The sequence below is a fragment of the Ictalurus furcatus genome, chromosome 15, assembly GCF_023375685.1.
Source record: "Ictalurus furcatus strain D&B chromosome 15, Billie_1.0, whole genome shotgun sequence".
Lineage (NCBI taxonomy): Eukaryota > Metazoa > Chordata > Actinopteri > Siluriformes > Ictaluridae > Ictalurus > Ictalurus furcatus.
In genome coordinates this window covers 5,102,174-5,123,586 of record NC_071269.1, presented here as the reverse complement: position 1 = coordinate 5,123,586, position 21,413 = coordinate 5,102,174, and the positions used below count along the sequence as shown (strand labels likewise).

The 21,413-nt window shown below is 39.5% G+C and overlaps 1 protein-coding gene across 1 annotated transcript in view; it reads right to left on the bottom strand.

Annotated features, from left to right (window-relative positions):
• Nucleotides 1-9,382: 9,382 nt before the first annotated feature.
• vwa5b1 (von Willebrand factor A domain containing 5B1) overlaps nt 9,383-21,413 on the bottom strand; it is a 31,781-nt gene continuing 19,750 nt past the window's right edge. The window contains exons 12-21 of the mRNA XM_053642887.1: nt 20,856-21,057; nt 20,184-20,383; nt 16,699-16,894; nt 15,694-15,987; nt 15,391-15,528; nt 14,246-14,372; nt 14,043-14,119; nt 13,798-13,867; nt 12,881-13,001; nt 9,383-10,009 (exon numbers count right to left, since the gene is read on the bottom strand). Of these exons, the coding sequence (XP_053498862.1) occupies nt 9,383-10,009; nt 12,881-13,001; nt 13,798-13,867; nt 14,043-14,119; nt 14,246-14,372; nt 15,391-15,528; nt 15,694-15,987; nt 16,699-16,894; nt 20,184-20,383; nt 20,856-21,057 (2,052 nt within the window). The remainder of the gene's footprint in view (nt 10,010-12,880; nt 13,002-13,797; nt 13,868-14,042; nt 14,120-14,245; nt 14,373-15,390; nt 15,529-15,693; nt 15,988-16,698; nt 16,895-20,183; nt 20,384-20,855; nt 21,058-21,413) is intronic.

The following is a 21,413-nucleotide window of genomic DNA, read 5'->3' as shown; positions in this document are numbered from 1 at the left end:
ATCAGCTTGTTGATGTTTTTCTTGGCTGACCTGTTTGATGTCTTGGACATTCCAAATTGTCATATTAGCTATGTCCAATGCTTTTGCAATGGCGTCGATTTCCCCTCTTTTCTCAGCTTCAAAATGGCCTGCTTTTCTCCCATAGATATCTCGCTGGTCTTCATGTTGGTTTATCCTTTTTAACAGCAAACACAGTCTTCACAGACAAAACCTAGGGCTCAAATCAAGAGTAGACATTCAGAGCTATTAATTGTTTAAACAATCAATTTAACAGGGCTCACTTGGGCAGCAAGCAACATCTGTAAATCACATGTTCCAATATTTTTCATCATTTGCCAAATGGGTGGGTTCAAACAAAAGATGCTAGGTTTTAAGCTGTTTAACAGATCTGTTTAACAAATCAGAAATTCCGATCTGACGTCTCATATTCATCTTTTGAGCTCAAACCCAAATGTCTTCTGTGTAAAGCAAAGACCAAAAAAAATTGGCCTTGCTGTTCCAGTACTTTCAGAAGGGACTTTATATGATAATAAGTGGGATAATTGCAACATAACTGCCAGTTAGCATCAAGCTGACTTACTGTAAACAATTTTGAGTTGCTTACAAACTGCTATCTCATCTGTAAAAATAAAGATAGCTCAAAACGCATCTTAATGCGTATTATTTTGAAGCTGGTTATAAAGTATGCAGTTATTGCAGAGAGTTGGTCTGGACTTAGAAATAATTACACAATAGTATATAGCCTATTCCTAATTAGTGTCCTTCCTCTAACCAATGCTTTACCTACTTTGACACTGAAGCTTAACCTATAGGACTGGAGGTGTATATACCATACATCAGTACTCCACTGGCACAATGATGTGTGCTACATCAATTAGAGGACCATTCCAGGGTCATACTATGAAATGGATGATTGATTCACTCTGTGATGAAGAACATAGGCGGCATTATTAAAGCTCTCCCTTACTGCCATGGGTATAACCTCAGTCTCTCAGCACTGAGAATTACAATCATTAAAGGATTACTTCATCCAAGACTGACCAAAGTAATAATACCTGACAGCTAAAAGGTGCCACTTACTATTATACAAATTAGAGCTTATGAGGAAATCCCTGGTATCATCTGTTCAGAGAACATTGTGGGTGCGTGTGTGTGTGTGTTTGCATTTTGGGCTGAAGTACAATAATACAGAATAATACAGCTATATTTATGTCTGAGTTAAAGAAATAATAATACCTTTCACCCCAGAAGACTGTAAGCCAACTACAAGACAGTATGTATTGTATGACAGTATGCTGAATGTCTACACTTCAGGTGTCAAATTCCTAGCAGCAGTGTCTGAGACAGCGAAGACAGATGAGAATCCCTGGTCCAATTTATCAGCTATCTTCAGCTTTAATCGCTTCAGAGAAAACAGCATGATATAATGATCTGCAGGTTATGTGAACGTGGAGATATTTGCATTTCACAACTCAGTATACAACATTCTGAATCATAAACAGGTAAGCCATTAGCTAGCTGAGTGACCTAGACTAGCTATTCAGATTTTTTGATGTTTTACTGTATGAAAGCCCTGTATTAAACTTAAGATCACTTCGATGTTCGGTAACGATTGCCTGTTGTGTTAAATATGTCTAACAAACAGTGTTATTTGTTGTCTTTTAATAAAGAACAACTTATTTTAATAAGTTAATACTGTCCATAAATTTTACTAGTCAGTGATTTACTGTCTTTGGTTGAATTTGAGATTATGAGAATTGCTATTTGAGATTATGAAAATTACAATTTGAGATTATGAGAATTACAATTTGAGATTATGAGAATTGTTATTTGAGATTATGAGAATTGCTATTTGAGATTATGAGAATTACAATTTGAGATTAAGTATTGCTATTTGAGATTATGAGAACTGCTCTTTGAGATTATTAGAATTGCTCTTTGAGGTTATGAGAATTGTTATATGAGATTATGAGGATTGCTATTTGAGATTATGAGAATTGCTCTTTGAGGTTATGAGAATTGTTATTTCAGTTTATGAGAATTACAATTTGAGATTATGAGAATTGCGAGTTGAGATTTAGATAGGACAGCTCTGCAATTTATATGCACACACTTCACTAATGGGAGTTAAGCAAACTACACACACTAAAATCCTGATTATTTATTAGATGTTTATCTTCGGTTAATGACTTTAATTATGCCGTGTGGCATTTGATCCTGATATTGTTTCTCTTTTCAGTCTGAGTGGTTAATTCCTATCATTAACATGCAACCTGTATTTTCAGGTTTCAGTAAGCACCGTTTTATCAAAAGTCTATCTCTCTCCAGCCAGACACGAGCGGCCTGATGACGCATGTTCATAAATGTTATGCCCGAGGCAAATTAAAATGCAAATGAATATGCTCTGAGGTGTAGCGGGATTGTTGGTGTGATCGTCAGGGTCATGTAGCGGTATAAAATATGATCTCATGAGGAAGGAGAGCTGGTTTATGGTCATTTAAGCTAATAGAATGAGAAAGAAAGAGAAAACAGGTCTTACAAAGTCTCTCTCCCAGATTGAGAGTTTATATTGGAAATTTACATAACTTTATCTTCCTTTTTTTTTCTACCTTTTCTTCTTTAGTAATTTTTGTCTTGTTGCTCATCAACTGGGACTATTTTAGGACTTTTTTTATAATAAAAATATTTCTTTTTAATATTATTGGGACTAAATGGGACTATTTTATTAGTTAAATCTCACATTTCTAGACTGATTTATTTCACTTACACCAATTCTTGAATCTGATTGGTCAGAAGGTGATTCCATTTCTATAACAGCAGCTCTGACAGTAGTGCAGCTATAAGGCAAATGACAGGTTTATATTAATGCGCTCGCTCCAAAACATTATTTTTTCTATAGTAACAGCTAGTTTACAGGGACTTTGAAGGCAGACACGCTACATAATCTTTGGAAGGATTCTCCAGTGTCAGTACTTTGTAAAATTCAGAGAATATAAAGCTGTAAAGTTTTCAGACTTGAGTGAAAAGAAGAACTTGTTTCACAGCAATAAATATAACTACAAGCTAAAGATAAAAAGCACAATGTGTCATTCTTTAATGAATAAAACATTCTTCGATTTGGCAAATTGCTGTAGTGGAAGAGGAATAAAATAATCACTTCAAAGTGGTAAGCGTAACTCTACTTTGCATCACACTGCTGCATCATTGATTATTTTCCTAGAACAGCACCCTTGAAGTGTTTTAAGAGCATTAACTGCATTCATGTTCTTCGTCAATGAATCACCCAGAAGCATTATAGAAAGGTCAGTAATTAAATTCCTGACTGTGACTGGGAAATCCAGACCACCGTGTACACTTCATCATAAATGATTACAGGCAATGAATCATAGCTCACGGTCAGCTTCGAAGGAGGCTCAGCTGACTCTCTCTAATCGAGAACGAAGATCATTCACACAGTCGATCATTAGCTCATAAATAATAAACTGTACAAAAGCTGTTGATCAAAGATGATCAAGGGCTTTGGACCGAAGCTCAGTTCTTCATAACACTGCCAGTTTCCATAGGAACCAAAGTTCTAACCGAAGCACACTGCACTTTTGAAAGTTAACAAAGCACACACTGTCCTAATCACCATGGTAAACTGCAGTATTAAAATAGTCATACTTGTCATCAGATTATATCAAGCAGTATGACGCAGTGGATTACAAACAGGATCAATTAAGTCAGTCACCCAAAGTTCCCTGCAAATGACACTTTTTTAATAATAATAATGGAGGTGTATTAATGATGCTGGAAATAAGGTGAGTTGTGTTGCATAATATCCCAAAAGGTTATATTATGTATAAATAGCTTTCTTCTTATCTGCGATCCTGTGTTAAGTTTGACTAAAGCTCATTACTTGGAAAGCACCCTGTCAACTCGGAATTCCTTCTCTGAATTATGCTTCTTAACCCCGAGTTCAGGATATGATGCCATGCCAACACGGCCGTTCATGGCATCATCAGTAAATAAAATAGCACTTCATTACTTTAATACGGTAGTATTTACTTTAGATCAATCAACATTTTATCAACGTTTTCTATCTCCAACGTGACGTCAGATTGGAACAGGCCCCGCCCATGACTGGTGACGGATCATGCCCTATTAGCATAGATCCTCCCCTGCCCTGAGTGGGCTGCACACAGTCCGTCGTGTTCACCGTGCTGGAGCAGCTACAGTGATAAGAAGAATGTTTCAGCTTCATAAGCGTTGTAAGTGTTCGGCTGTAAGAATGAACACAAGAGTCTTCCCGGCATCAGTGCCACTGAAGACGCAGTGTAGTAGTTTTATTTTTGAAACAACGAAATTCGTATATGTTCGTTTGAATCATTTTACACCAGACTGCTTTTTGAACGAGGGTCAATACACAGCAGGATTTGCTGATGAAGTTGATTCTGATGAAGGATGGTTCAATACCAACTGTTCGTGATCCAGTTTCATATCCAGAAGACGTAAGTATCGCTCTTTATATTATGTGAACGTTTGCAAATCGCCTTTCCGAATGTGCTTGTTAGCAAATTCCATGGCTAATGCGGCTACAGTTGCCATTGTAACTCTGAATGTATTCACAGAGACCAGAGCTATGTCGTCATTTTTATTTTAACACAAAAACGCTTACTGTCCATATAATTCATACATATAGGGATGAACACCGTATTTCCGGTGTCAGTCATATTGGTTCTCCTGATTTGTTTTTGCCGTAACATCCGAAGCACGAGCTGTAAAGGCACAGCCCTCTTCTGGAAAGGGGGGCGGGGAGCAGCAGCTCATTTGCATTTTAAAGAGACCCACATGAAAACAGCATGTTTTTGTTCCACCCAAAAACGGGCATTTACAGCATGGTATAATAAAAGATCCGTGGGGCATTTTGAGCTGAAACTTCACAGACACCCCATGTCTGGGGAAACCTGAGACTTATATTACATCTTAATAGCGGCATAATAGGTACCCTTTATTACAGATGACCGGAGAGTACGGTACTCATTAGTACTCCTGCAGCACGCTCAGCACGTCCTCTGAGGAAGATGAAGGCTGTGGAGAAGCTTCTGGATCTGATGAGAGTTCACAGTTGAGAGGCGTGTGTGCGCGTGTGTGCGCGTGTGTGTGTGTGTGTGTGTGTGTGTGTGTGTTGCATGGTCTCAGTGAACAGGCTCTGGAGGAGAGACACTTTCAAAGCAGCTCTTACGAAGAAGCTCCCTTTGATTTCTGCACCAGTGAGGTCACAGAGGACATCCTGAAGATCAGTTCTGTTTTAATGAGGATTGATTAGCTCAGCCTCCCCAATACACACACACACACACACACACACACACTGTTCATCATGCTTTACTACTGATACCATCATCAAAGACGTATTATATCCGTAGCTGATCACAGATCTGATCATCTCACTGTCTCTCCAAGCCCACATCCCTTCATCTGTGGTAATTAGTTTTAAAACACAGAGCTGCTCTGATCTGTACTCTGTAATAAAGTGGTCTATACTGTGTTGAAGTTTTAGGATTTCTCCTAAACCTGGTGCTGAGACAGTAGCACAGCCGTTGGCTGGTAAATTAGGTCATCTGCATGCCTGGCAGGACGCTAACACACCACAATGGCTTTGTCATGGTTCATGTAGCTGCCTGCATTGACATCAGCGCTCGGTGTCACACAGCCATGCGGCTTGCAATATGATCCTCTGTGTAGCTTTTTATAACACACATGGACCACAGTCTTACCTTGCCTTATAGGAGGGGCTGTGATTAGCCACGCCCCTGGCATTCTTGAGCTTCTTGTTGGATCATCAAGAAAGAAACAAACAAATTCTATTCGCTGGCTTTCCAAATATGATAAGAAATGCCGGGCTTTTCTGTTGCTATGGAGACACCACTGACAATCCTTTTGCCCTTTGACACACCCACACACACTCTGATCAGGCATAACATGAGATTATTTCTTGCTTTTGAAGACGGCCTGAAATCAGAACGGACCCTTTTTGCCTCGTTACATAATGGCCGTGGTCAGAGTCCGCTGTATGAACGACTTCAAAAGACAAAATCCTTCTTTGTCCATTTGTACTGTTGTGCAAAAAAACATCAGTGACGGGGTGGTGTGATGTGTTACTGTTATCTTCACAACGGTGATTAATACAGCATGTCCCCAAATGTTTTATTCCTCGTATACTACAGCAATTTGCTAACGCTAACAATTATTCATTTATTAAAGAACAACACGTCGTCTGTTTATAGTCACATTTTATGATGTGGAACATCCTCAAGTCTTTTATTCCTCTTAAACCATAGCAACTTTTTATTATTTATTAAAGTTACTCAAACATGCCGTTTCACTCAGAAACACATTGCAAATTGTTCTTAACTAATTTTTCAACAAAAAATTCTTCGAAAAACAAAATTCTAATATTTGAAATTACTTTGACTCAATCTGTTGTTTTTTTTTAACTTCTAATCATTCCTTTTACAAATACATTTTGGGGGAAAAAATGTATGTAAAAGTTTCAGGCTTTTGTTTACATTTTTCTGGCCCAGAAATGAGCTCCGCCCCTTTCTCTTAAAGCTCAACCGACATGGTAAATGGTAATTTCAACAGAGTCGTTGGGGTCAGTTTGAGAGGAAAAGTGAAGTCTTGTCAATGTTTTCATTGCAGTTGTTGTTCTCAGGGTGCAGAGGTGCTCTAAAAATTACAAACTGCCCCTTTAAACTGATTGCAGTGCATCACGGTTACCAAGACAACATTTCAGGAGTAGATGGAAATCGAAAGAAAAAAAATCGTTGTGGTCAAGGGTTTGAGAACTCTTTAAGTAAGTACACATACATTTCAGTGTTTGAAATGCAGGCCATATTCAGAAAGAAAGGCAAGAGTGAAAATTGAATCTCTAACGTAGGATGCATCCTTTTGCTACCAAATCAACTCCTCCGTCTCTTTTCCACTTGTCAAAGTGTGGTGCAGCATCTGCTGGTTACAAAATGTATTGCTTTTTCGACAGAGCCTGAGATAGAGCAAGTAGAGGAAAGGATTTGTTATGTTTTATTACAATATACCATGTTGTTGTTGTTGTTGTTGTTGTTGTTGTTGTCCAGAATGCGGTACGACCACTAATGTTGTTTAAACTGTCTAGTTATAGGACCGAACAATAATGTTAACTTTTTTAAAGGAATAATGACAAGCTAGACTGGTTATTGAATAATAATAATAATAATAATAATAATAACAATAGTAATAATAATAGTAATAACAGCTATAAGTATAAATGTAAACATTCAATAATTACTGTCTTCTATTCCGTCTGTCAGCAAAGTAGCTAAGTAATGAGTTGTTAGCGTGTTATTATACCACATCACTGTTGCGTTCTTGATTCTGATTGGGCAGGATTTCTGTGAGGAGATGTTTATTTAACATTTGGAAGGAGTCTCCAGTGTGCAACAGTCAAAGGTAAAGCTGTAACATGAAGTTTTCCGACACAGGAAAGTCTTCAGGACAGAGGAGTTTGTGCCTTGTAGTTACTTGTTAACATGACATGGTGTGTGCTTCTTTTTAAATCTTATTAAGTCCGGGGGTTTCCTCCGGGTACTCCGGTTTCCTCCCTCAGTCCAAAGACATGCGTTGTAGGCGGAATGCCATTTCCAAATTGTCCGTACTGCGTGGATAGGTGTGTGATTGTGTCTTGCAATGGGTTGGCACCCCGTCCAGAGTGTCCCCTGCCTTGCGCCCTGAGTTACCTAGGATAGGATCCAGGCTCTCCTGCAACCCTGTATAGGATAAGCGTTATGGGAAATGGATGGATGGATGGATGTTAGCCTTGGTAAACTGCCATGGTATATAGTACACCCATTGTCGATTATTTATTTTCCGCTTGCAGACTGAGAGACAGTGGCACTGTAATAATCAGACATACTCTCTCATCATTTACTCAGCAGCAAGACTTTATTACATGCAGTTACACACTCCGTCATTGCACGAGAGGCACTACAGCGAGCTGACAAGCGCTTGATAACCACTTTGGGAAAAAACACGATTGACCTCAAACATAGCGTCCACGTTTTTTGTTGGCTTTTTTTCCACACACAGAGCCACGTTCACGAGCAAAACGTTACACATCAGCGGTGGCTCTCAGACAAACTCATGCATCAACAGACTCGTGCTCGCCACAGGGACTCACAGCTACACAGCAGCGATACCTGAGTGACAGTTACAATCTTGTATGGAACAAACAAACAAAAACAAAAAAAAAACGAATTAAAAAAACAAAAACAAAATAAAAACACCGCCATTCATGTGGATAACTCTGAGCAGAAAACTTCTTGGAATTCATATATACGATTTGCCACACTTAAAGGCAATCAAACGATGGCAAACTTCAGCAACAACAGCTTCACAGATTTCATAAATACACTAGTAAACAGCGCACAAGAGATAAACACGTGGCATTACAGAAATAAACAAATCATAGTTCATTGGAGAAGTTCAGCTGGGGTCAGGCACTTAAGACTGGAGAGCACTCGACAGGAAGTGCTGTCTCAGCAATAGTTTGACATCTTGTTAAGTCTCCAAGTACAATCGAATAACACTGCGTTGTAAATACAATATATTACTGCTGCCTTTTACAACAGAACAAGCGTCCGTTATAAGCGATTGATCCTTCAGTGCCTTAATGAAAAGAATTTCCACAGAACGCTGTAGCGTGGAACGGTGTAAGTCGATGACTGTCGAAGAAACGGCCGTGTTTACTCACGCCGTCCACCAAATAAACATACGTTTACAGTACATAACGACACATTCGTCCGAGACGAACACAAACACGTTCCGGTTACATCCTGCTTCGTTTCCATAACAGAATTTTAACAAACGATAGCATGCTTCGACGTCAGCGTGGTCATCCCTGAGTGGATGTGCCAACAGAATCCACTTCAGCTGTCACAACCATCTACTGGTTTGCATATAACCTCCGTTAGTGAATAATTAACCATCCAATGATCTTTTTTTTTTCTCGTCTTCCGGTGCAGCTTAATTAGCCTGGAGACAACGTTTAATGGAACAAATTTTACTGGCTTTCATAGAAGCTATTGTGGCACTGCAGCATTTCGATAATATGACGAACGAATTCAAAATGTGTCGCTTTTGTTTTTCCGAAAACAAAGGAAAAGAATTTTAAAAAGGTGCAAGAGCTCAGCATAAGGTATAATTATCACATCACTAACGCCGTTTTTAAATTCCGTTCAGTGTTTACTGAACTGACCGACCCACGGTTTGACAACTTGCATGGAGTGTGGATCGAGTTAAACCAGACACACGATGCTGTACAGAAGCAAACCAATAAAATCACCATCCAGTAGTGAGCTTTCGAGATCTACATGCTGTTGGGGTTGTAGCAGAGCATGTTGAGCTGCAGGTTCTCGTCCCAGTGTCTGAGGATGATGAAGAGCTGATTGGCCGCCGCCTTCACCGACGCCAGCTCTCGTCCCTCAGGGACCACCTGCGCATCCAGCCACAGGCTCGCTTTGGCCGCGATCATCTCCCATTCGATGAAGTAGCTCGCTGAGTTGTTCTCGAGCCACGCCAAGGCCACGGCCGTAGCCCACACCATGCCCTCTGGCTCCTGCGCCATCCTCTGCGCACCTCCAGGCGACACCGGTGTCTCCATATTCCCCAAATCGGCCCCCCGTCCACTGTCGGGATGCGAATAGCTGGGAGAGAGCGAGGCCTCGCCAAAACCGGACGAGCTGCTGTCGGTTCGGGGGCTGCGGGGCGCCGTGTCCTCAGATTCAGAGAGATCCGAGTCTTTAGGCGGAGGTGAAGAGCTGTGCTGGACCTCCAGGCTGTCGGTTCTCCTGCTGCTGGAGTAGGACAGGTGGGGGAGGCTGAGTCTGTGGCTGGTGAACGGGGACGTCCACTTCAGCTTGTCCATGGGGACGTTTATGGCCTCGCACAAGGCAGCGTCCAGGACAAATGCACCACAGGACAGCTGCAGAGATACCTGCAGCAATCAAAGTAAAGTTGGGAAGGATGAGGGAGAGCTTGTTGAAAGGAAGTTTAGCTGAACAGCGTCTCAGTCCGACATGCACACAAACCTAGTGTAGATCACAGCCGGCATTAATGTTACATTTTTGTTTTGTGTGTGTTTGTGTGTGTTTTTAGTTCTTAGATTTCTGTTGTATTTTTGTTTTTTTTGACGTTGTATTTTGTTTTTTGCTGTTGTGTTTTTACTTTTGCCGTCATGTTTTTGGTTTCGATGTTGTGCCTTTGGATTTTGGTGCTGTATTTATGTTGTGCGCTTGGTTTTGATGTATTTTTGTTTTCTGCTGTAGTTTTTTTAGTTTTGATGTTGTGTATCTGGTTTTGATGTGTTTTTGGTTGTGATGTATTTTTGGTTTTGATGTTGTATTTGTATTTTTCGCTGTTGTGTTTTAGTTTTGCGCCTTGTTTTCGGTGTTTCATGTTGTATTTTTGTTTTCTGCTGTAGTTTTTTTAGTTTTGATGTTGTGTATCTGGTTTTGATGTGTTTTTGGTTGTGATGTATTTTTGGTTTTGATGTTGTATTTGTATTTTTCGCTGTTGTGTTTTAGTTTTGCGCCTTGTTTTCGGTGTTTCATGTTGTATTTTTGTTTTTTGTGTCGTGTTTTCCGTAATGTTTTTGGTTTTATGTTGCGTTTTTGTTTTTGCTGCTTTGTTTTAGTTTTGCTATTTTGATTTGGGTTGTGTTTGTGTTTTTGATTGTTGTGTTGTTGGTTTTTGCTGTCATGTGTTTAGTTTTGATGTATTTTTGGTTTTGATGTATTTTTGGTTGTGTTTGTGTTATTGGTTGTTGTGTGTTTAGTTTTGATGTATTTTTGGTTTCGATGTCGTATTTTTGGTTGTGTTTGTGTTATTGGTTGTTGTGTTTAGTTTTGATGTATTTTTGGTTTTGATGTATTTTTGGTTGTGTTTGTGTTATTGGTTGTTGTGTGTTTAGTTTTGATGTATTTTTGGTTTCGATGTCGTATTTTTGGTTGTGTTTGTGTTATTGGTTGTTGTGTTTAGTTTTGATGTATTTTTGGTTTTGATGTATTTTTGGTTGTGTTTGTGTTATTGGTTGTTGTGTGTTTAGTTTTGATGTATTTTTGGTTTCGATGTCGTATTTTTTGGTTGTGTTTGTGTTATTGGTTGTTGTGTTGTGTTGTTGGTTTTTGCTATCATGTTTTTGTTTTTGTTGTTGTTGGTTTTTTTTTTTACTTTTTGGTTGGTTTGTTTCTTTTTTGTTATTCTTGCGTTGTGATTTTGGTTTTGCTGTAGGCTGCAAAAAAGTTAATAAGTTTGAATCCAATAGACACCAGGCTGTGACTAAGAGAAAACTAAGCAGAAGAACTTACTGTACTGTCCACGTCTCCCAAATCAATTCTGGGCCTATATTTTTCAGAGTGCCCTTTTTCCATACATCATTAGAGCTAAGCTCTGCCTGGTTGTCAGCATTATTTCAGCCTGAGAGGACTAGAGACCAATTGACATTTAACTTTGGATTCGACAGTCGCCCACTATGAGCACCAACGTCGTCACCCACTCAGTGCGAGCCAGCTGGCCAATTTCTGCCATTGTGTTCTATTAATTTCTACAAATTCATGTAACTTTTACATACAGGACTGAAAGTTTCAGTGGCAGGCAATGCACAAAAAAACGTCGTTCCAACAAGCAAGAAAATGTTTCAGAAAAGGAAACACTACCTGAAGTCAACTATGTATTTCTTCCACAGTTAATATTTCATCATGGATTATGTCCCCATTTTTGTAATAATGAAGGAACATCACTGAAGCCTAACATGCTACAGTATGTGTCTTTCTGTTCCTTTTTCAACTTAAGGTTTGTTTTTTTTTTTGCCTTTTGCAAAGACAATTAGAAAAAATTACTCATCTAATTACTTATCTAAAATCTAGTTATTATAGAAATAGCGTTGCAATATTGTGTGAAGAGTGTCACTTTTTTAAGAAGAAATGCATTGCATAATTGTGAGAAAACATCATGTTATTAAGAGAAAAGCATTACGTTATTACAAAAAAAACATCTCGTTATTACTAGAAAAGCATTCCATTATTACGAGAAAAACATCACGTTATTACGAGAAAAACATCACGTTATTACGAGAAAAATATCATATTATTATGAGAAAATATTATTATGAGAAAAGCATCTCATTATTATGAGAAAATTACAGCATACTAAACTTCTACAGGCTTGGGATGTTGTTTTATATTTACATGAGGGCTGTCCCTCTAATTACAGAGACAAGATTACTCTTACAGTAATCTTTTTTATAAGCAACAGCCATTGTTCTTAGCTTATTATTGGGGGATTTTATGGATGAGCAGTCACATGAACACCGGAATCGACAATAAAATCTCTAAAATTCCATGTAACATTAAGAAATAGTGTGTAGTGTAAGTAATGGAATAGTGTGAGAGATTTAACACTTTAATACGAACAGAATGCAGCTGACTTACCATTTATTCAAATTTAACAATTCTACACTAGCTAAACTCTTAGCTAAACTTTAGTCCCAAATATTAAAGTGTATATAATGTGTTTGGTGAATTGATGATGCCACTATTTTGTTTTGTTGTTTTTTTTTTCCTTGGTGCAATTGCACATGATGTGTAGGCCTTTGTTAAAAAAAAAAGTTTTTTAAATGTCTTTTGTAGTCACTAAAACTATCTAGCGATTGTGTGTATTGTAAAGAGAATGCATTAACACTGACGATGGGATATTTTGGATTTGATTCCAATTTAGACTGTGATTGTTTTTTCGTTTGTTTGTTTTTTGTTGCTCGCATTGTTGACACAAGGTACAAAACACTTGCACAGAATGAAACAATACGAACCAGAGGTATGTAGTTCTTGTTGTCATTATCACTCTCTCCCACTGAATCAGCTTTGCTTTGTGTGCGGCACATGAAGCCCCGAGCTGCTTTAGTCAGGAGCCGTGTTCTGGTGAGACTCAACCTGAGAGAAAAAAGAAGGAAAAACATTTTACGACATGCCACCAAAGGCAAACCTCATTCCTCACAACACGGGTCTCTGGAATAATTTCTTTTCAAGCTGGTTGTTATTCGGTAAACAGCACCCTTTTAGATTACCTGCAGCGTGAGCTATTGAGAATTCCATATGGGACATACATCACATATAAGATATTACTTTGACACATACCACATTTCACCAATGTCTCCTGTCAGTGGTTTTAATATTATGGCTGATCAGTGTATACTGTAAATCTCCTAGGCATGGATAACTGTGAGACTGTCAGGATTTGACCTTGCGGTTATCTGGCAATCAAGTAAATGCTTTTCTGCACCACATGGAAACCTTCTCCACGCAGGGCTTACTTCATTCGACGTTTGATAACAGCACTCATAAAGCAATGAAAATGCACCACTGTGAGGGGGAAAAAAACGAGTACGGAATAATCAAATTGTAGATCGTCTGCTCGCAATGTTTGCATTGTAATTTACATCTGCATCAATTTGCATTGCAAGAAAAGGGTGAGAAGTTGAACGACTGCAGGTAATTTGTAGTTTCTTTGCCAAAGTCTGTGGTTAACTGAGTCGAGTGGAAATGGACTGAGGGTTTTGTCACTACTCTTTCCTCTATCGCCTCTCAAAATTGAGTGGCAGAGAGAAATGCAATGAAAACTGGCAATCTGTCATTTCCTTCCAATATCTCTCTCCCTCACTGTGTGTTCCTCTGTCTTTGTATCAATCCATGACTCAGAATGTGGTCTTTCTTTATCTCTCATACTCACCTGGCTGAGAAGAGGCTTTCCACTGATCTCTGCGAATGGTCTGAGGTCACAGTCGGACTCCTCTGAGAAGCTGAAAGAGAGAGAGAGAGCAGTAGCAACAGGTTAGCCTCCAGCGCTTGATCCTCAAAGATAGTCACAGAGGGGTGGATGTTTCAGTTTAAGTAGCATCACTACTCCCTGTGGAGCATGTGTGCACTTAATGGTGCTTTCAGGATTATTACCGCTGCAGTGCCAGGAAACCATACCTTCTGTGAAGCTGAACCGTTCCCATCCAGCTGATGAAGGAGTGCTACAAGGAGAGGCTCTGTCTTCAACTGGGTTTCAAAATGACAGATTAGATTAGATTAGATTTTGGATTTAAATATTTAAAAAAATATATGAGACTTCGAAATTGTGAATGTAGAATTTCAGTAGTGGCCACAAGTGATATCGTAACAGCTTACAAGTTGGCGTTGTTTGGTCTTCTCCTTCAGCCAGGCAGCCGGACTGCGAGTGGCCCAACCCTACCGAATAACCACGACTCTTCCTGCTCCCTGAACGCTGGCTCGAATGTGAGCTACCCTTTCGCTCTTCCCCTGAGAATATCCACAGACTGATATTAGCATTAAGTTCATTCCTACATTCTTCCCACTTCAGAAGAACTTTTTTCAATGATGCCTTAAAAGTCACGAAGCCTGGCGATCTTCCCTTCTGCTTCACTTTGGGGAATAAACAACGAGCGCTGCGAGTATCCACTAATTAGTAATACTTGCCAATCTTGAGTGCTCAGAAATCAGGAGATTGTCCAAACCCAAGGGAAATGGTTCTCCGGCAGGCAAACTTGAATTTTTATTTTGATTTTAATTTTCTGAACACTACTGTCTTTCTCTTAAATGAAATTTTGCAAATTAAAGGCTTTAATACAGTATGTATTGAGCTGTCCTAAATTCATAAGGTTGAATTGACATGAAGGGGCATGGACATAACTACAGCAAATCTTGCTGTTGTGCCAGCTTATTAGAAGAGGGCACTTTAACAATTTTTTATGCTATTACTACCCATGCTTATCTTCAATAAATAGCACTGTTATATGTTCATTTAAAGAAAGAGAGCATAGCATGTTCTGGTTTAAAAATGGGCAGGGGGGGGGGCATGACTGTTTAATACTAATACAGAGTTAAGACAGAGCTGTCAGGTTCGAATTAGCAAGAATCTTTTGAATGTACACATCATACACCAGCTACCTCTCAAGTCATTATGCTTGAAAGTAGTACAGCTAAAGACTCTCGTTGAAATTTTGCTCCGAGTCAAACCCAGTCTCCATGTAAAGCTCTAATTTATATACTTTATATTTCATTGGTATAAAATTTGCAACATTGGGTTTTATTTAGGTAATGACTACATCTAAACATGACACCTGACATAACTTCATTATTATATTCTGATAGAATAAGTGCAAAGTCCGCTCCTGTTCTTCCCACTCACGAGGGAACTGAAGCTCAGCCCTGATCTCCTCTGGGAGAAGCTCAGGGTTTAAATGAACTCTCATGACAGAGGCGCTGACATATTGACAGAAAGTTCAAAGCTCATCAAGGAAACAGACATGTGACTCACCAGCATATCGATACTCAATAGAAATGGGTAAATATTCATTGCTGTCCAGATCAATGGGCACAAATGCTGTATATTTGCTCAGGATGTTGCAAGCTTTGCTAGTCTGCAAGGCGTACAGCTGATAGCGCCTACCGGAACCTGAGAGAAATAAGAAAGGCATGTGATTACTCACACTTTTTTTTTTTTGCAAAGCTTGGAGACACAGCGTGATCAATGTAGAATAAAGAACAGAATAGATCTCTCGGTATAGATTACTCGAAACACGACACTTGATTACAGAAAGTCCATCATCTTAATACTTACCGTGCTCAATCTCACACTCTTTGTCAGCCATCTGCTCAAAGTCCTGAATAATTGACCTCGCAGCCAGATGATGGAAGGTTTCGTTCCAGAGATCCTCATGAACCTTTTCCTCTCGCTCACGCCCTTTCAGGTAGGGTTCGATGTCGAAGCTCACCTCCCATTTCACAGGTTTCCCACACAGCAGTCCCGAGACGACTGCCTTGCAGTCTCCTTTGCTTTTGTTCACGTGCTTGAAGTCTGGAGCGTGTGGGTCTTGAGGTGTTTCCGCTTCACAGAGCTGATGGGTGTAGCCATCTGCAAGCGAAAACACAGTGCAATAAACATCTGAACGTCTGACAACATTGAAGCTCACAATTACAGCAGCAAGACTGCATGGATCATTTTACTTTATGTGTTGTAATAAAAGAGATATAAATGGGCTATTAGGGCTAAGAACTCAATCTTTCCCAAGGATAAAATATATGAAAAATTATACATTGTCTTATTTGCTGTTAAGAAATGGATTATTATTATTATTATTATTATTATTATTATTATTATTATTGTTGTTGTTGTTGTTGTTGTTGTTGTTGTTGTTGTGGAACCAAGAACAAAAGCACTACAGTACAACCACCAATGTTCTTCAAAAAAATACACTAAATGGTATGAAGTACAGGCTGGGGTTGGTTTCTCTCTAGCTGAGACTGTAGATTCATACAGCCAATCGTTGACTGTTGACTGTTGAGATTACTCCGAGCAAGATCACCTTAGCCTCCTAGATTTGGTGTCCATTGTGGCTAATTTGTTTTGCTCACAAGTGACAGAACCATTTTTGTGTGGGGTTTTTTTTTGTTGTTGTTTGTGCATTTTTTACAAGGCTTGCTACTGAAAAACTAAAAATGATTTTAACTACATGCTGTTTCCCCAGACCACTGAACCATTCAACCCCCAGACGTAATGGCAGCATTCAGCGCATTCATTCTGACACTATTGATCTACACAGTCTTTCATTATGAACGGACTGACCTGCTTCTCCTGTGCTGCCCAGGGAAGGGCTGTCAGTGGAGGATTTGGAGCCGTTCTCCCAGTTTGGACCGCGGATGGCTGCCTGAGCACTGGGGTTCACCTGGGTTTCCTCTGCTTCAGTGCCTCCGTGGGGTTCGTCAGGCTGTGGGCGTCCGTGCCCTTTGGACGAAATAGCACACAGGCTGGCCAGCTGAGGCTGCATGTGGAGAACATACAAACCTGTTATAGCATTCTTTCAATGTGTATGATATGATATGATATGATATGCCCTAAAGCAGGTGGTTAGGGAGTTTTAAGTTGGTGACGTTCACCTCACAATGTGGCAGCTGTCATAAAATATGTTTCCAAAGGAAAACTGTACACACACAGGCTCTGCAAACAGAAGATATGGAGCACCAGTGTCTGAAGAAGACAAGGAAGCGTTTCCACTTGCTTGTCAATTTAAGAAGCACTTGAAGCTCTTGCTTGCTACAGTGAATTGCATTCAGGTGTTGTGATCTAGTCACTGAAAGGAATGGCTGGTTTGGGATTTGAATTTAGAGTTCAGCTAGCTACACCTAACTGCCACCAAAATACCTTTAAATTTATACCCTTCCAATTTAGTACTTTGCTTATGCATTTCATTTTATAAATTTGGCCAAGACCTGCCTGATTTCACTAGAAGAGACCACATAAAGACCTTTTCCTGAAGATTGTCAGCAATTAAGCGAGATTATCTACTTTACTTACTAATGAGTCCTTGAAAACTCTTGTAAAACTTTTGAAAAAGTTGTCTTTTAGTCCAGTGACTGTCTTGCTTGCTCTATTTAAAAATAATAATAATAATGCTAGAAACTCATGGCTCATGGCCAGAACAGTGTACAAAAGACATAAGATGCTCCATATCCGACGAGTAGAGTGTCTGAGACTGAGACTACTGTATAGTTGACTACAGTATGTCATATTTGGCCAACATTTTAATGAAACGTAGTATTCATAGAGCCTTTGGTTAATTACCCTAAAAGATGGCAGGGGTTTTGCACATTATACGAAATTCTTTGTGTTAGGGAAAGGGAAAAATATGTGTATAACATCTTGGCAATCAGTGTTCTCTTGATTTATTTCCAACTGAGATGTAGAAAAGGCAAAACCTTGTTAGACCACATGTAGCGGTGCCACACAATAACATTTTCTTAGTTTTTCCCGCACTAAAATGCTCTTTATGATCATATAGAAAATGCTTAAACTAGTCAAGGGTAAATCACAGGTCTTGTTCATTTCGTCTCACTGGCCTGTGGCTTGTCATGCTAATTTGAATCTGCATATTGATGTTCCTTTTACGATAAAACTCCACTTAATACTTAGGAGATGCTTTTATAATGCTGGATCTTTATATAATGCTGAAATAATGAAGAGAATACATTAACAGCCCCTGAGTGATGCATGCATAGCCATTGATTATCATAGTAATGAGGTATCATTGTGTTGATTAATATTAAGCTGTTGCTTATATGTGTATTTCATTTTCTCGTTGCATTACAATGGGCAAAAGTATTCAATATATCTCCAGTTTTCTCAGCTACTCCTTTCTGAAATGCGGTCACTAGGAAAGGCTGGCTGAAACACACTCTTGAGTTAATAAAAAAATATATATATAAATACTTGTGAGATTCTCAAGAAATCTTTGAGGTTTGTGCATAAGATAGTCTTTGTTAGGAGAGAGAAGAGGATTCTCTTTGTATTCTTGATTGCATTCAAGTTACTCTTTTGGGCCGGGCGTATTTTTGTCACCTAATTATCTTTTCACTGCCATGGCAATTGCAGCACTGACACATCTTTCCATGACAGCCAATAGCCCCCTCTTTTTTATCATGTCAACTGAACCAAAGGGGATTTTGCATTACCGGGAATGTGGCCATGCACCACAGGAAGTCATTATCAGTGTGTACCTGGAAGCCAGTCCGTCTGAGACGTAAATTACTTTTCTGAAATGTAAATTCCAGTCTTGATATAATTGTCCAGGGAATGGTCTGCTGTAACAAATGGGCAAAACTATATTTGTGTATGGATGTGACAGAAAGAAGATTGAATTGTTCCGAGTCTGAACTCGAGGTAGGAAACGCGATCAAATAACTGCTGGGAATAAACAGTGGAATCCTCAGGGTTTGGTTCCTTTAGTCTCTTATCATCATGCCAGATGCTCGGATGCAACAGATGGCATTGGAGAGATTACGCCAGGAAATCTCAACATCAATCAGAAATAAAACCGTGAAACAGAATTTTAAGATACTGCATCGGTTCTTTCGTGTATCAAAAGCTATTACAATCACCAACAAAAGCCTTTCGCTATTGAGACCAGAAAATTATGTATGATTATTTCTAACCTTACTGATTGTGTTAACTGCAAGTTTATTCTAATTAGCTTAATGCTGCATAATCGTAGAGTTAAAGAAAACTTTTAGTCATATTTGATTCTTTTTCATCCTTTATTTAGTGAGGTCTGGTGTCTAATGGGAAGCAGTCAAGACTGAGCTCATTTCTATAAATTATTATAGCACCCACTGATTTACTTTTGGTGGGCAGCTTCCTCTGGATAATTGAAGGTACCTGGAAATATTCATAGGACAAGCTCAGACTTCGCTGGGCTTTATGGAGAAATGGTGAGCCGTATAACATCCTTAACATGTTGGAGACTCAATATGTGGAAAATGGTTCTCTGGTCAGATGAGACCAAAACTGAACTTTTTAGCCTTGGTGCTAAAAGTATTAAGTGGTACGTTTTGAGGAAACTCAACACTGCTCATCACCCTGAGATCAGCACCCCAGCAGTGAAGCATGGTAGTGGTAGTATCGTGTTACCCTTAGCTTCTTGGTTGCTTCTCTGACTAATGCCCTCCTTTACTGGTCACCGACTGGCCTCCTCTAGGCAGAGTCTCGGTTGTCGTATAGTCTTTCCATGATTTAATCATGTATTTCATGACACTCCAAGAGATACTCTATAATTTTTTTAAATAATCAAACCCTGACTGATACATTCTGAAACTTGTCTGGGACTTGTTTTGATTGCTCTGTGGTCTTTCTGGTGCTGCTTGTTTAGGTATGTTCTCTAGAAAACTCTGGGACCTTTCAGGAACAAGTTTATTTATTGAGATCATATGACACTTAAATCGGACACAGATCAACTCCATTCAACTAATTATCTCACTGGCAACTGGTTGCACCAGAAATAATGTTGGAGTTTCACATCAATGGGGGGGTGGGGGGTGAATACTTACGCAATCACAAATTTGTACTTTTTGTAAATTATTGTTCAAACCTGACACTTCAGTCTATGGACTATTTTGTCTAGATTCATGACGTTAAATGTCAATTCATTCCATTTCACTTCCAGATTGCAACACTACAAAATTTGGGAAAGTTTAAGGAGGGGGTGAATATTTATGTAAGGCACTCTTGCAGCTCTAAAAGGCTACTCCGTATCACATATGTTTTGAAGTCTTACTGACCTGATAGTTCATCTTCCACTTGGCCCCATTATCAGGACTCGTCTGTCCGATGAGCTCCTGGACTTTGGCTCTCCTCAGAGGGTTTTTCCCCACCACTGAGCTTGGGTCACTGGGAGTGAAGGCCTTCTTCAGAGGATTATAGTCTTCAATCTGATTGGTGCTGTATGCGCGCCTTCTCGGAGAAGAGCTCATACTAGTCCCTGTGATGGGAATTATCCATAATTAAACAATCACTAGGCCAAAGAGAAAGCACACAGAAGAATGAACGATCATTCTATTGGTCCACTGAACACATTTTTAATAAAGAACTTGATCTGTGACTAAGAGTGTCTAGTCTTAGAGGATTTTGCAGCATTACTTTTTTTAAAAAAAGGTACTAAATTGGGTTTTAAGGTAAAACAAAATGTAGTCATCTCTGGATATGGGTTTTTAGACAACTTGTATTGTGTCAGTCAGCATCACATGGTAAAAATACATCAAAATGATATCAAATCCGATCCAATATCAGCCCTAATAGCAATATGTACAGATTGGCATGCCGCAAGTACCTAGAGTAATCCATCTGTGAAACAACACTGTTCTGATCTCACTGCTGGAGGTAGCAACATTCACTAGATTGATGTCTTTGAGCACTTTGATGAAATTAAATGTTTTAAAGTTTTAGGTTATTACCAATTCCATCTTGTTCCACCATGCCAGGGCTGCTTTCAGACATGGTGTTTTGGTATGCATCAAACGTTCCTGTGCCTGATATATCCCTGACAGCACTATGCCCGTCTGAGCCGCTCTTCACTGGGTCCTCCTCCTGACTGTGGTAGAACACTGAGCTGGCCGACTCGTTGGAGTGCATCATGCTGTAGCGCCGTCGCTTGTCCTGCCACACCACAGGAGAAAGAGTGAGTGAGAGAGAGAGAGAGAGAGAGCAAAAGAGGGCTGAACTGGTTCAATTAAGCTGACATTTTGTTATTTGGGAGGTTGTGGCTCAGGTGGTTGAGCGGGTTGTCCACTAATCGTAGGGTTGGCGGTTCGATTCCCGGCCCACGTGACTCCACATACCGAAGTGTCCTTGGGCAAGACACTGAACCCCAAGTTGCTCCCGATGGCAAGTTAGAGCCTTGCATGGCAGCTCTGCTACCATTGGTGTGTGAGTGTGTGTGTGAATGGGTGAATGAGACACAGTGTAAAGCGCTTTGGATAAAAGCGCTATATAAGTGCGCCATTTACCATTTA